General features: G+C 32.0%; 1 protein-coding gene across 1 annotated transcript in view; it reads left to right on the forward strand.

Annotated features, from left to right (window-relative positions):
- The first annotated feature begins 2,211 nt into the window (after positions 1 to 2,211).
- LOC143249544 (cell adhesion molecule Dscam1-like) overlaps positions 2,212 to 16,818 on the forward strand; it is a 135,658-nt gene continuing 121,051 nt past the window's right edge. The window contains exon 1 of the mRNA XM_076499570.1: positions 2,212 to 2,920. Within this exon, the coding sequence (XP_076355685.1) occupies positions 2,875 to 2,920 (46 nt within the window). The 5' untranslated portion in view covers positions 2,212 to 2,874. The remainder of the gene's footprint in view (positions 2,921 to 16,818) is intronic.

Consider the following 16,818-nt stretch of genomic DNA (forward strand, 5'->3'; position numbering starts at 1 on the left):
ATCCATCACCAAACTTTGGGTTACTCTAATTAAATAAACGAATTTGACCTCACTCCTATAACACACGCAGGGTCTCAAAGTGTGGAGCCGTGATTCTCCAGCAAGTCACTAACCACTGACTTCTGATTAACAGTCCACCCCGTTACCATTCGTTCTATGTCCGCTCCACAAATTACAAACATAACAATTAAATTCATTGACAAATTGCAACAAAAGAATCAACTCTTAGTTTTATTAATTCTTATCGTTACCGTATCTCTGTTGTACTACAAACGTAATACATTTTCTTACCGTATCTCTGTTGTACTACAAACGTAATACATTTTCTTACCGTATCTCTGTTATACTACAAACGTAATACATTTTCTTACCGTATCTCTGTTATACTACAAACGTAATACATTTTCTTACCGTATCTATGTTATACTACAAACGTAATACATTTTCTTACCGTATCTCTGTTATACTACAAACGTAATACATTTTCTTACCGTATCTATGTTATACTACAAACGTAATAAATTTTCACAACAGAAACTTTTCCCAGGCTGAATAAAATAAACGAATATTACTATACAACTTTAAAAAAAATTACATTGAATTAAGAAATTATTAGACTTATTTATTTAAAAAGAAACGCCTATTTTAATTATTTTTATTTATGTGTGTTTTGTTATGATGATGGACAACAAAAACAAAAATGGTTTCTATTCTTTAAAGCGCTGCTGTTCGAATATGAGAAAATACGTTTTTCTATTTTTGGAATATCTGAATATATACCATCCTTGACCATTGAGGTGAGATTATAGAAAAATTTAGAAGAAACGAAGACTTACTTGTTTAATGACTTCATTGGACATTAAAATTGTTGTTTATTATCAAGATTGTATCTATATGTATGTTCAGAGAGTTGTTGTTTATTATTAAGATTGTATCTATTAAGAGTTGTTGTTTATTATCAAGATTGTATCTATATGTATGTTCAGAGAGTTGTTGTTTATTATCAAGATTGTATCTATATGTATGTTCAGAGAGTTGTTGTTTATTATCAAGATTGTATCTATATGTATGTTCAGAGAGTTGTTGTTTATTATTAAGATTGTATCTATATGTATGTTCAGAGAGTTGTTGTTTATTATCAAGATTGTATCTATATGTATGTTCAGAGAGTTGTTGTTTATTATTAAGATTGTATCTATATATATGTTCAGAGAATTGTTGTTTATTATTAAGATTGTATCTATATGTATGTTCAGAGAGTTGTTGTTTATTATTAAGATTGTATCTGTATATATGTTCAGCGAGTTTCTGTCCTTTCAAAAACTCTGTGTTCAACACTACACCAGACCCCCCATAACACAGCAGTACATCAACGGACATAAATCTAGAAAGCGGGTTGCGATACCGGTGGTAGGAAGACCACAGAGAGCCCATTGTGTGTCTTTGTGCTTAACTTCAAATAAATCAGCGTTACACCAATGTTCTAAATAATCCAGTTTACAGTGCGTTTTGATTTTGTTCAATATGAATAACTTTTTTGTTATTCAGTAGATGAGTACTACATGAAATACATTAACTAAAAGAATGAAAATGTGTTATGGATATGTTGAATTCCTAAACTTATCTTAGGAATTCTATATAAATATTGTTTAAAAAATTTGGAAAGGTTGGCTAATGAATTAATTTAGTTCTTTAGTTCATTGGAGAAATCTGACCGGTAACACCTAAGTTTTCTAGGTCCTGATTATAATATTTATGTTATTTAACCATGATGAACTTATGATCCTGAGAAGTGTAAACCGAGATTATACTGTGATTTTTAGTTCCACAAGGGTGAATTTCAGGTTATTATTTTTTCATAAGATTATATTACCCTTTTTTCCAGACTTTTTATGTAGAAACAATGGAGAAGATATGCAGTTATGTTGAGAAACAAGCGGTACAATGAAAGTGTGTGACTGAATATTGTTAAGTTTAATACCATCTGTTCCATCAGTAATGCTCTACCGCCTGGACAAAGAAAGACGTCAGAGAAATCTGATGATCCGTTGAAAACGATATGACCAGGGGCTTTTTTTCTATTGACACCACATCCTCAGCAAAGGGGTGATTTAATAAGACCACAGTACAGTGGTCAGCTGAGTGCGAGATACTGAGAAGGGAGAGTGATCAGGCTCAATTATCACTGCAACCTGTCGCTCAGAGAGCTCGAGGCAGGCGTGTATCACGTGACGATCTCAGGCATTAGCAGCCGATTCGGAGGGTGAATGAGAGCTAGTCCTACTGCGGGCGATGATAGTTGGAGTTTGTCTTCTAGTGCACGAAGCGAGAAGGTTGGATTTCTATCCGGTGTCTAGCTGGGATGGTGCGAGTTTTAAAGTACTTGAAAACAAATAATTCATCCTGCAGCTTTCAGAAACTACAGCTTGAAGCAAGGAGTTTGGTGTAGTTAACCAAAAGTTGTGGAAGGCTGACTGTAGTCGTTCAAACTGTTATAACGAGTGGTAGTCGTTCAAACTGTTACATCGAATATAAATCGTTTCTTTTGTTCTAAGGTTCACTAACCGATTAGTGGTGGCTAACAAGAAAGAAATATTGGCCAATGAAACTTTGTTTACACATATTATATGACCATCGCTTTTCAATAATCCATTGCATCCGTGCGCTAAGCGACGGTAGTTTCAGCAAAATATATTAGTTCTGCAGTTACGTGAACCATTTGTCAACTGTTTCCTTATCTATACAGACTGGTAATGGGTTATTTACACATATGCTACCAACTCCATAGCTAATCTTCTATATCAAACGTGAAAGCCAAGACATTTCAGCTACCAGCATGTGAAATAGACGTTCAAGATCATTCAAGTATTCACAATGTTCACTACTCTCTCGTTTCTCTGTTGCCTTGGATATTGTTACCGTATGTAAATGATTTTGTTTGTGTCTCGTTAGGGTAATTTTATTAATGTCATTAATTATTAAGCCGACGTTTGTATCTTTGTTGTAAACTTCAATTTATGAAATAAGTTATTTATGGATGGTTAAAACGTAGTTTACTAAGACAAGCTATTCGGTAAGTTTCTAATTCTTTCTATTACAATAACAGGTGTCAAAGTAAATAATTCTATGTCAGTTTTTCTTGTGTATCCTTTTCTATGAGAATAATTTTTATTCTAATTTTACAAAAACACTTGACATTTTTTAACATAAACATAGACTGATCAAACATATAAAGAGTTGTTTAATTCTTATAGTATGATATACAACAAAATTCTGAAGATATTCAATATAGCATTACAAACTCTACCTCTAAAATTATATAAAAAGAACCTGAACCTGGATTAACATTGGTTAGTTCATTTCCTGTGCTATTTCCCACAAAGGTTTTAAGTAACTTCTACGTATTAGCTCGTAACTAATAATGAGCGTTTTCAACAACAGGGAGCGTTGAATATTGTGTTGGTGTAATATTGTCAAAAAAATGAACGTTTATTAAAAAAGCGTCGGTGTCTTCGTATAGATAATTTCCTAAAAAAGTTTCAGACAAAAGTAAATTAGTTATTGTATACAAGTAACTTGAAATAGCATTGTTTTTAACGAAATAATAAATTAATACAGAGAGTTGTTTGAAAAAATGAATATTTATCACAGGTCCTCAATTACTTCGAAATTACGCTCCCAAAATAATTTCTTCATAAGATAACATAGTTCATGTATTAAATATAAATAACTCTTTGAAAATGAATTTTTATCCACGATGAACAAATATTATGTAAGTCCCACTATATGAATATTCATTACATAGTTAGCAAAACAAGCATCTTTAAATTTTCATCAGAATTACTATCTAGAAATGATTGTTTAATATATTCATAAGAGGAGAACAATTATTGTTCAAAAGTACATAAAAATGTTTATTAAGATAATATTTCAAAACAACTCTAAACTATGAACGCTTATTAGTGAAGATTATTTAACATTTAGAGAGAATGGTGCTAATTAGAAAAGATAAGTTTTATGTTAAAACAGCTCTTAAGCAGTGAATAGCCACTTGAAAGGAAATTTTTAATGTTCAGGGACAACTGTTACAGGAATTAATGTTTGTTAGAACAACCATGTTCTTATGGGAAGACAGCTCTAAGCATTGAATGTTTTTTTAGAGGAATTAAGTTAAAGTTTAGAGATAGAAAAATAATGATTATGTAGAATAAACCAAGCCTTAATATGAAAAAACAAATCTCTGTACAAATTAATATTTTTAAATGTTGCAGCAAAAAAGTTGTTGATAGAATATTTTCCCTACACAAATCCAGTTATTACATGAACGCAAAGCTTTATAATCATCCAGTTATTTTCATGGTTTTAAAACAATTCAATCAGAAACATAATTTGTAAGAAAAACCAAGAAATTAATAAAAATTATTTCTAAAAATGTTGTGATTACTGGAAAATTTTAGCTGTTACTGAAAACATAGAGACGATGATTTGAATTTCTAGCCGTTCCTAATTTAGGAGTGTAAGAATAGAGGAACGGTAGCTAGTCATCACCACCCACCGCCAACTCTTGGGCTACTCTTTTACCAACGGATAATGGGATTGATCGTAACATTATAATGCTCCCACTGCTAAAAGGGCGAGCATGCTTGTTGCGACGGCGATTCGAACTCGCGACCTTCAGATTACGAGTCGAACGCCTTAATCCACCTCGCTATACGGGGCCTAGAGACGATGAACCGTATTTAGAATTCACCCTTTAATAATTGTGTATAGTAGAAAACAAAATCGGGAAATAAACATTTCTTTGAAATAACTGATGTTCAATACCAGGTTCATTACTATGTAGAAATAAATCGTTCACCAAAACTGTTACTTCTCAGATAAATTCCTTTTTTTTTAAAAAAAAGACATAATGAATGTATCTTTATCGGTGGGTTTGAGTTAGTTAGTTAGGAAATACAAGTGTAATCTTTTATATCTAAATTTTACAGATGTGATTAGCTGTTTATTGTCCCTGGATGGGAAAGAGGTAAATTATGGAGTTAAAATAGTAACATCTCGGGTTTGATTTTCTTGTCGGTAGATAGAACAAATAATCCATTTGGCTCGGTCTAAAATAAAATAAATAACCAAGCACTTAGCTGATTGTTTTACACATGCATTAAATGTAAAATAAATAATACATACGTTATTGTAGCGTAGCCAAAAAATATCTGATTAAACCTTTGATTTAAATCAGTAATATGTATTTAGTTCAATAACATAACAAAATACTAGTAATCCACACGCCGTTTTCACGATCTGTTTGTTATCTACAATGTTGTACTTTTCACGCAAAGTGTTTTTGCTGTTTAGTTTGAGAAGAAAAGTTCAACGTAATAGAATTAGGTGAAATATCCTATTGAATTTGTTAGGAATTCTCTGGTTTTATAGTGCAATATGTTGTGAAAGGGCTTAGAATGAAATGTTGTGAATGGTATGCTTTATTAGATTGGGTTTGGGAAATCATTTCAGACTGTCTGTGCGTTTTTATTGTCTCTCTGAGTTCTTATCTAGTTGACAGTATTTTTAGCCCCCAGTGGCACAGTGATATATCTGCGAAATTATACCACTAGCAATTGGTTTCGACACTTGTGGTGGGCAGGGCACAGATAGCCCTTTGTGTAGTTTTGTGCTTGATAACAAACAAACAAACACCACAACAGTATTTTAAAGCTCTGATGTACATGTATTTTGTTTTCGTTTTTTCAGATTGTTAGTGATTTTTGTCAGATCATGTATTTTTGTCATGTTGTTAGTATCTGTTTCTCAAGTTTCATGTGTTTTAGTCAAGTTTTCAGTGTTCTTTTTTCTCAAATAATCTTAGTTGTTTCTACGTTGTCAGTGTTTTTCAGGTTCAGTGTACGTGTTTGGGTGTGAGGTTGTCAGTATTTTTCATCAGGTTCTATCCGTTCTTGTAAGATTCATACATTCTAGTCCAGTGTTTTTTTTTCAATATTAGTATGGGATTTGTTAGATTGTTAAGATATTTTCTAACTTTTTTGTATTTATGTAAGGCTGTTAATACTTTTCCCATATTCTGTACGTTATTATCAGATTGTCACTATTTCATCTCATGTTATACGCCTCCTTATAAGGTTTTGAATGTTTTTATCAAATTCTTGATATTTTTTATCCTTAGTATTGTTAATATTATTTCTTGGGTTCTATATGCTATTGTTAAATTCTGTTCGTACTTGTCACGTTGCTAGCGCTGTTAAGCTGTAGCGAGTGTACTTTTGCCAGCTTATTTGGGTTTTTGAAAGATCTATATGCTCTTGTCTGATTTTCTGCGTATCTGTCAAATTGATTGTGTTTATCAGCTCTTAATTTATGTGTGTGTATTCCTTTCAGAGCGGAAGTATTTATTCCTAGGTTCTATGTGTCATTGTCGGGTTCTGTGAATACCCTCTATGTTTTAATATTTGCATATTTAGTGGGTGTGATTTTGTCGTGTTGTTAGTATATTTTATCAAGGTTTATTTGCTTTTTTAAGGTTTTATGTGTTTTTTCATGTTTTTAGAATTTCTTCTTCGGTTCTATGTGTCATTGCCAGGGTTTGTGAGTTCTGACCAAGCTGTTATTATTTTTTAACTTTAGCATGTACTTTTGTCAGGCTGTTATTTTTTCTCAGATTCTATGTTACCTTGGCAGGTTGTTGGTATTTTTTTTCAGATTTTATGTGTTTTTGCCAGATTGTTGGTGAATTTTATCAGATTCTATATGCTGTTGACAGTTGTTTTTTTATTGTCCAGTTCCTAGTGTATTTTAGCTATACTGTGGGTGTTATTATTAGATTGTCAATATTTTTTATCAGGTTCTGTGTTCTGGTTACGTAGTTACTGTTTTTCAGCCCAATTGTGTTTTTTTTGTGAGATTGTTAGTCATATTACTAGTGTTTGGTTTTCCCGGCAAATTTTAGTGTTTTGCATACACTACTATTAGATGTTGTTTGCACTTATCACTTTGTCAGTGCTTTCTGAAATTTCATATACCTTGACAAATTACTAATGTTTTATGTGTGTGTTCTCTTCAAATTGCTGGAGTGTTCTTGTCAAGTCTTTGTGTTCTATCAATATTCTAGAATCTCCGTCTTCTAACCATTTTAGTTATTGTCAGTTTCTATGACTTATATGTTTTTAGATATGTGTGTTTTTTAAGAAATTGTCTTCTTTGTCACTATCATTTTCTATATGTTTCTATCATTGTAGTTTGCATTTTTCTCAATCTGCTAGCATATTCTTTTCAGATTTGTGTGTTCTTTTGCGGTTACGTGCACACTTCACCAGTTGTCTGTGTGTTATTGGGATGTTTGAATAATATTTACTTGTATTACATGTTTAGTTTATTGTGTGTGATTGTTAGGTTGTTTGTGTGGCTTATGCTGTTCTGTTCTTGTCAGAGTGTTTGTTAATTTTAGTTCACGTAGTGTCAAGTGATTCGTGAAGGGTTCGTACAATATTTGTTCTAAATATCAAAATATGAATTAACGATACGATACTTTTCTAAAAGCCTGTTCAAATCAACGGTAATTATTGTGGTCCTAACAAGAACAAAGTCTTAATATGGTTAATTGTGACGCAGGTAATCATTAGCTCAGCAACTTATTATTTTATTGAAAATATCTGTATAAAAGTTGATAAAATTCAAACTAACATGAGCTTGTATTAATGGATCACACGTGTTATTATGTAATCTATTGACGTTGTATGTAATGGTTAAATTCTGATGTGAACTGAAAATAAAAAAATTGCAAATAGCAATAGCACATTTTCAAAAGGTTTGTCATCTAAAATATGTAGTTGTAAATATCCTATACAACTTTTTCACGTAATATTTTATGACTTTTTATTTTTTAAGTGCATCACTAAAACAATGTTGCATAACTTATCAAGGTCTCATTTTCAAGTACATGTCTAGAAAAACATTGTACGACGTAAGTGGGAGTACCAAACTTACGTACATGACAATGAAAAGCTTTATACACTTTCTCGTGTTTTATGTTTAGCTTATAATTATTGACAACAGCGTCATGAATGTGATATTTGACTACATGGTTTATTGTACAGAAGGCTGAAATATTGTGATTAAATACATTATTAACATAGTGTTGTGCTGGTTACCAAGATTTCATGTTCACTTAGTCGTTATAACAATAATGTATAGATTGTCGAAGTCTTATGACTAGTTACATGGTTATAACAATCTAATAAGAGCTAACATAACATATAACAAAATGTTTAGGGACAGAAAGAGTCCTATTAGTGAATCTCAGCTTTCCTATCTTTTAAGTCAAACTAAAATTATTAAATAAATTAGTTTAAAAAATTAAATCCAGCCTTTTACATTCATATATCTATCTGTCAAGTTTTCTTTTAAACTTTCTCAAATTTCCTGCCTCTCCAACATCCGAAGGCAACCTTTTCCATAGGCCAACCACACTATTTGAAAAATAAAATTGTCTCAGTTGAAGACGGCTTCTACCTTCTCTAAATATATATTTGTGTCCCCTAGTTCTTTAACTCTCGCTGTTAAATATGAAAAAATGTTTATGTATAAGTATAATAGTTCCTTTTACAATATTAAACACTTCAATTAGACTCCTTCTTACTCTTATTTTTCAAGAGAACACTAGTTTAAGAATATTAACCTATCCTCATATGGCCACCCCTACATCGCAGATACCATTTTAGTAACCCTTCTCTAAACCCTTTCCAATAATTCAATGTCTTTTTTTAAGGTAATGAGCCAAAGATTATACACGATACTCCAAATGTGGCCTAACCAGTGGTTAAAACAATGAAACTGAAACATCTTTTGACTTCTATTCAATATTTCTGTAGATACAACCTTAATTCCTATTTGCTCTACCACTCGCAACAGCACATTGCATGGATGGCTTAAGAGACTAATCAACCATTAAACCAAGATCCTTTTCTATCAGACTCCGTTAAGGTTATTTCCATACAAATTATAAAACAAGTTATGATAACCCACATGCAATATTTTTCATTTGTCGTAATTAAAACCCATCTGCGATTATTTGTCCAAATAAATAAATGATCTAAAATCTTTTGTAAAATAGTAGCATTCTCTTCACAGATAGCAACACCCAAGACCTTGATATAATGGTCCTAAGACTGGGCCCTGAGGTACACCATTTAGTAGATAAATCCAGTTTGACAGAGCTCCATTTATAACTACCCTTTCTTTGCTTTCCACTTTTCTATCCAATTAGTTAACTTATTCCCCACACCTATAGAGATAAGTTTCTTTATAAGCCTTTTATGTGACACTCTGTAAAATGCTTTCGGAAAATCTAGATACATCAAATATACACCCATACCCTCATTTACATATGCTGTAGCATTTTCAAAGCATGTAAAAAGGTTTGTAAGTCAAGATTTTCCCTTAATGGAACTATAAACTTCTAAACTTTTTAAAATGACTTTGTAAAGTATTTTTATCACACTTCCCAAAATAATTCCCACAACTGATTTAAGACTAATAGGCCTATAATTACCGGGACAACTTCTATTACTGCCTGTGAGGATAGTAGTGACATTAGCTAACTTCCAATCTGTTGGTACTTTTCCATTATTCAAGGACTTACAAACATTGTGGCAAGTGACTCACCTACCAAATCCTTTAAAACCCTTGGGGAAATATTATCTGCCCAGAAGCCTTATCATTCTTTAAATTTCTCAGTATTATTTGAAAAAGTTAAAAATTTATGCAATTGTCTTGTTCAACTTTGTTTTCATATATCACTTGGTCAATATGAGAAATACTAATTAAGCCTTCATTAGTAAAAACTAAATAAAAATAAAATTTGTAACCCAGCCGTTTCATAATAATCAGATACAAGCTTTCCTTTGTTGCCATTTCATGACCTAGTTGTTTCATAATAATCAGATACAAGCCTTCCTTTGTTGCCATTTGATAACCTAGTCGTTTCATAACAATCAGATACAAGTCTTCCTTTGTTGCCATTTGATAACCTAGTAATTTCATAATAATCAGATACAAGCCTTCCTTTGTTGCCATTTGATAACCTAGTCGTTTCATAATAATCAGATACAAGCCTTCCTTTGTTGCCATTCTTCAAGGAACCTACCCCCATTCTCACATTTTGTTTACCCTTAATGTACTTTAAACATTCCATACTGTTTTAAGCCAAATTATTTTAATATCTTTCGGATGTCCTTATTTCCTGTTTGATCGATTTTCTTGGTCTTCTATAATCTTCTAAAACTTATATAATACAGTTATCAAAGTCTAGTATTTAACTAAATTACTTTAATTTATTTTTATGAACTGTCGGGATTTTATGATTAGCCACGTGAACATAACATTTTTGTACAGACCGTCATAGTTTCAGGCTAAAGTATACTACAATAACATTGTTATACGCGTAGTGTTTATGTACATTATCAGAGCAATGTAATATAGAATGTCGGGACTTATGATTAGCTACATGAATATATCAGTATTATACATTTTATCAACACTTAGTGTTTAGGTGCATTGCTACAACAATAATGCTCACTACGTTTAACGAAACCATTGTAACAATTATGTTTTTATTACATTCTCTAATATTTAGATAATTGACAGGAGCTTTGTTGTTCATATTGATAGCATCTTATATTTAAATACATGATTATGATAATGTTACCCAAACTATTGAGGCCTAATGTTTATGTACATGGCTGTAAGAATGCTCTACACTTTGCTAAGACTGGGTACGTAACTAAATATGTAAGATTAATAAACAGGTTTCCTGTGTCTGATGTTTCACTTGAAGATTATGCCATAGTTTTAAATCATGTTCAAGCTCAATATTTAATTACTTTTCTGTACTTAATATGATACTTATATCAGTTTAGACTTTAAAAAAGAAGGAACATTGTTATGTACAGTGAGATAATGGCATGTAAGTTACATTGAATTATATCATTGTTTACCAGAATAGTAATATTCGTAGTAAACAAGACTGTAACGTTGGTATTTTTACTGCAATTAGCGAAAGAAGTCACTAGGCTTTTACGAGCAATGAAATAGCGAAAAATACGACGATGATACAATAAAAAATGGAAATATATAACAGATCTTATCAATGGTAACAGGAAATGATGCTGTCTGCTACCGTGTTATAGTGGGAAGAATGAAACCATTGGATTTTTTAAAATAAGATACCACGTAATTCAGTTATGTCATTATAATTCATGCCATTCATGAATCGTCAGAAAGACAATAATACTTTACTTATTTTTAAACCTAATAAACTTTGCTAGACATCAAAGAACCACATCTAACTACGTTTACATCGATCGATTTGTATAGTTAAATCTTCATGTAGTACAGAGATAATCTCGAAGGTATTGCAATGCAAAAGCAACTTCGTCTAAGTGAACAACCTCGCCCAGTTAATAGCATGTTTCCGGCGAAACGACTAACGAAAGGGAGTGGTTTATGAGTCAACGTGTTTATGCGAGAAATGTCAGACAGCGTGTTATGGCAAAAACAAAATCCACCTCTTGTTCTTTATAGCTGTAGCCGTTAAGCTTGAAGATCATATTATTTTATGGTAAAAACATCATACACCCTTTGTTCTTTATCTCTCTAGCTTTTAACCTTGAATATCATGTTGTTTTTGGATTTTCCATTATTTTACGAGTTGTTTCTTGTGCTCTTAGGTTTTGCTGATTGTTTAACTCTCTGCTGTTTCATGTTTTTTATACTTTCTAACTCTATCGCTGTCTCCCACTCTCTGGTTCTTTAATTAATAATGTTACCTAAACCTCAGAACGCCTTTTAACTGTTTCGTTTTCTCTTGTTTTCTGTCTGTTTATTTTTACATTATCTTCTGAACTTCTCGAATGCTTTTTATGAGTTTCATTATTTAGAGGTGTTTTAGCATCCACAATTATCCTTAAAAGGCCACTGCTATTTTGGTTTTCTATATCTTTTTATTTATTTATCTCAGAGTATTATCGTTGCTTTTGCAAGTCACTCTAGTTGCCAACTTATCCGTTTCATTTTTATTATCCTTCTTATTGTTTTCTTCTGTTTCAAACTTTCAGTCGCTTCAGCTGGTAATGTTCTCCTAATTTTCATATGCTTCATTATATGTTCACCTCAGTAATTTGTGCTTATCTTTTTTACGTTATTTACTCTCAAAAGCAGAACCTTCTGACAACAAGTCTTATTCAGTTTTCATTTCCAGCCTACCTTTATTTATTTTCAATCAACACATTTTTCTTTCATCGTCACTCTTGATACACTATTCTTTATTTACACATAAATGTATTCGTAGTAATACATCTGATACACTCTTATGTGTTAACACACATTTCATCCTTCTGTGAATACAAATGCATGTGTTTGTATTAAAACACACTTTTATCTTTACGCATTCATTTGTGCTATTCATCACTATTGATACGTCCATCTTTGTTAGTGCTGTTGTTTAATTTTCGTGTGTTTACACATACACTTGTGTTTCTTTGTGTCCGTTATATTTACTCGTTTATCTGTGTTGAACGTTTTTACTGAGACATCCTCTTATGTGTCATGTTCTTCCCTGTTTTAATTACTATTGGTATATCTTTTGATGTGTATATATATGTTTATGTCTTTCTGAAGCTACTGTTGATAGAAAATATGTGCTCGATCCTTCAACGTTTATGTTAATCTGTTGTGGATCATACAGGTGGCGTGCGGTACGAGAGCTCTCAATAAGCGTGAAAGCTAACTGAACTAAATGATGAAAAATGGGTTAAATTTAATAGTAAACACTAAACGTTTTATTCTCTGCTGTACAAACAGGTTATATTGTAAAACACAGGTGCTGCGAACTATCTTGCCAGAGGTTAACACAGGGCTCAATTTAGAATAGAGATCGTTGGTTTACTGGTGTTGTGATAGAGACTGGACTTATATGACAAACAAGGTTTTTATTCATATTTAGAAAGCTAGAGAGACTGTTTCTCCCCATCAGAATAGTCACAATCGAACTCAGAATAAAGATATTCAGAATGGATAGAATGAATAAAAATAACTTCCATAACACTATGATAGATACAGTAATATAATCAGACACAGCAACTACTTTATATGCCAATGGAACTCAAAGTGAAATCCATTTGAACTACTTCTACCTTTGACTCCGATAAACAGACGAAGGATAAATATTACAGGATAATTGGTGCCAACACTGGTCACTAAAGTACTGTTAAGGTAACACTCTAGCTAATTGGCCTTGCAATGAAGCAGCCTCGTGAATGCGTTTGAAAAGTACGTTAGAGATATTTTAGTTCTCGTGTCTAATGTCGAAACTAAGACAGAGTTAATTATAAATACATAGATATACATGTATATAAAATAAGAGTTACAGAAAAGTGAAGAAATATGTATCAAAATACTAAATCTTCATCGAATCCTTCATCTTGGGACGGTTTTTTTTATCTGACTTGAGTTTAAGCTCGTTCTAATTTCAAACACAAACATATGACCTTCTACGTAAACTTCGATCTCAGGTAGACAAAACATACAAAACTTCTCTTACGAATTATGACTCATAATAAAATGGTAGGACAATGTGGAAAGTCTCTTCAACTGTTTATAAACACTGAACAATTTACAAAAAATTAGTCACACAAAGACAAAAAACCACGAAAAACAGAACATGATAACAACGAACCTGACGAAATAAAACATAGCAGGCAAATACTGCAGCAAAGACACCTTTACAGGAACTAAGTTAATTTCATTAATTAATTGTTTGACAATAATGAGACTTAATAATCGTAACCAGAAATAAACCATGACTTGTAAATAACGATTTACATATTTATCGTCGTAATAAAGACCAATAATGGTATCATGACTTATTTTACATATCAGTATAACGTGTTTCGAAGTGATAATAAATTTAGTATTCATAAGTAATCAATATATATATAAGAAACAAAGTAAAAAAAGTCGTAATTGACACTACTACTAATGTAATACCGAACTAATTACAAATGCTCTCTGTATTTACAAGCAATAAGATATTTCAGCTATTCGTCTTAAACTAACCTGCCCATAATAATCTATGAACAATGACAGACTAAAATATACAATGGATATGCTATCTCTTCCTACACCTTGGCATCTATAGCAATGATAAAGAAAACCAAAACCAACTATAGTAAATGTGCCCAGTTCAAATCTAACTAGTGACATTATTTTACCCTGAAACATACAAAGTTGACCGCAATATGCACTTAAAGTGACTTACTTAAACTAACCTAGCACGGATCATCTAGTCATTACAAATAATGCAGAGAAACAAGTGAAAAGATAATAAACATTCACTGAAAATTATAAACGCACGTAACATCACAAGAATAATCACTAAATACAGTATTGTGGATAATGATACTAAATATTCCCAAGTGGTACTCCACAAAGTAAAAAGAGAAAAGTAAAAAAACGAGCAAGTATGCGTGTGTGTGTATAACACCACATTACAACGTTGCACATTACCCACAATCTAATACAAAATATATGTTTAAATGTAACTTAATTCAAAAGCCACAGTTAACATTCAAAAACAGATTGTTTTACTAGAAAATAAGTGGTAACTTTAACCACAATCATAAGGAGAATAACTAAAATCATACTCTCGTGCATCGTAACATTTAATTAATGAAACAATCGTTATAAAGCAGATGGTAGCAAGGAAATTTTCTACATCTTAGCTCAACATTACTAACACTAAGACCCTGGTTTTTGTAGATTATTTTGGCCTGATGAATGTCTGCCTGATAGTTTGTACATCTTTGCCTAATCAACTACCTGAAAGCTCAACGCAGTAGCATTTTTTCCAGTCTGCTGTCTAACATACTCTGTGTGATCTCTTTTAATTAGATGGATGATAAATAAGGTTTTTCTTATGTAGCATCTTGTGTTTCTCATGTACATGAATACGTGTTGGTTCATTTAGGTTATCCCATCTACTGTACAGTACTCTAAACTAAAAGTAAAACACTCAAAATCAACGCGTGTCAATCAAATATTGATCAAGGCTTCCTTTAAATCAACTGTATCTAACCCACCTGAAGACAACTCATTTCAAAATCCAACCACTCCGATAGAAAAATAAATGTATTTGTTGAATACGACTTCTACCTTGCCAAAATGACGTCCATGTTTCTTAGTCTAACTCTTCTCCTCTTTAAATACGATAAAAATGATATATCAATTCTATCAATTTCCTATGTAAACTTAAACACTTCAATAAAATCCAATTTAACTTTCCTTTTTTATACGAACACCAATTCATAGATCTTAACCTATCTTCGTATGACAACATTTCTATCATATGTATATTCCAGGTAGCCCTTGTTTGAACCTTTTCCAACAATTTGATGTTCTTTGTAAAGGAGCCCAAGACCGCATACAGTACTCCAAATTGCATCTATCCAATGATCTATAAAATTGCACTATAATCTCCAGATTTGTATTAAACATTTCTATAGATGCAGTTTAATGTTCTATTTGCCCTACCATTAACAATAGTACATTGCTTGGAAGACTCAAGAGTCTAATAAACCAGAACACCAGCGCCATTTCCTTCCATAACATTGTTAAGGCTAATCCCATTATTATTCACCCAACTCAGCAAATCGTCCAAATCTTTTTGTAAAGATATAACAGAATTCTCAGAGCCAGAAACACATAAAACTTTAACAACATCAACAAATGTAAATAATTTATAACCATTCCTTCATCTATGCCGTTGAAATAAGTTAAAAAGAATAAAAGTTATAGTACTGAGCCCTGAGGCGATATAAGGCCAGTTTAACTGAACTCTATTTATAACCAACCTATGCTTTGTTTGTTCGAGCCAGCCAGTTTTCCATCCAATGAGACAACTTATCCCACACACATAGAGGGATAACTTTTTAACCTCATATGTGGCACCTTATCAAATACTTTATGGAAAATCGTATGCACCAAACCCACACCTGTAACCTCATGTAATAAGCAGTGATCTTTTCCAAGAATGCTAAAATAATAGAAAGAGAAGATTATTCCCTAATGATCAGTGATGACGAGAAAACCCACTTGTAGAAAAAAATATGTAAAAAAAACGGCTGGTTTGGGTTGAGAAACAATTTTATGTAGAGGAGCGAACATCGTTTCGACCTTCTTCGGTCACCCTCAGGTTCACAAAGAAATAAAGAGGTAACTGACCAATAGCTGACCGCATGTTTGAAGGGAGTTGTGTAGCTGAGTGTAGGAATGTAGAGGGCATGCTTAGATGTTTGATTATATTTATTAATATAGGTATAAAGGTGTTCCTTTGTATTGGTTTATTTTGGGTTTAAGTTGTTGTATAAGTAAGGCTTCTTTAATTTTACATTTGTGTATGTTTATTTCTTTATTTAGTATTTGAGTGTTTTCTATGGTTATGTTGTGTTTATTTGATTTGCAGTCTTCGAAAGCGTGTGAAGGTTATTTTGTGCTCTTTGAATCTGGCTTCGTTTTTTTCTGCTTGCTTCTCCAATATAGAAGTCGTGGCAGTTACCACATTGTATTTTATAAATAATGTTGATGTGGTGTTTGTCAGTGTAGTTTTTACATAGTATAGACCTTAGTTTTGTGCCTGGTTTTTGAATAAATTTCGTATTAACTAGAATGTCATATTTTTTACTAGTTTTTGCCAAATGTTGGTTATTTTTCTGCTAATGTCGGGAATATATGGTATGTAGCAGTATATGGTTTCAT

This window comes from Tachypleus tridentatus, chromosome 4, assembly GCF_004210375.1.
Source record: "Tachypleus tridentatus isolate NWPU-2018 chromosome 4, ASM421037v1, whole genome shotgun sequence".
Lineage (NCBI taxonomy): Eukaryota > Metazoa > Arthropoda > Merostomata > Xiphosura > Limulidae > Tachypleus > Tachypleus tridentatus.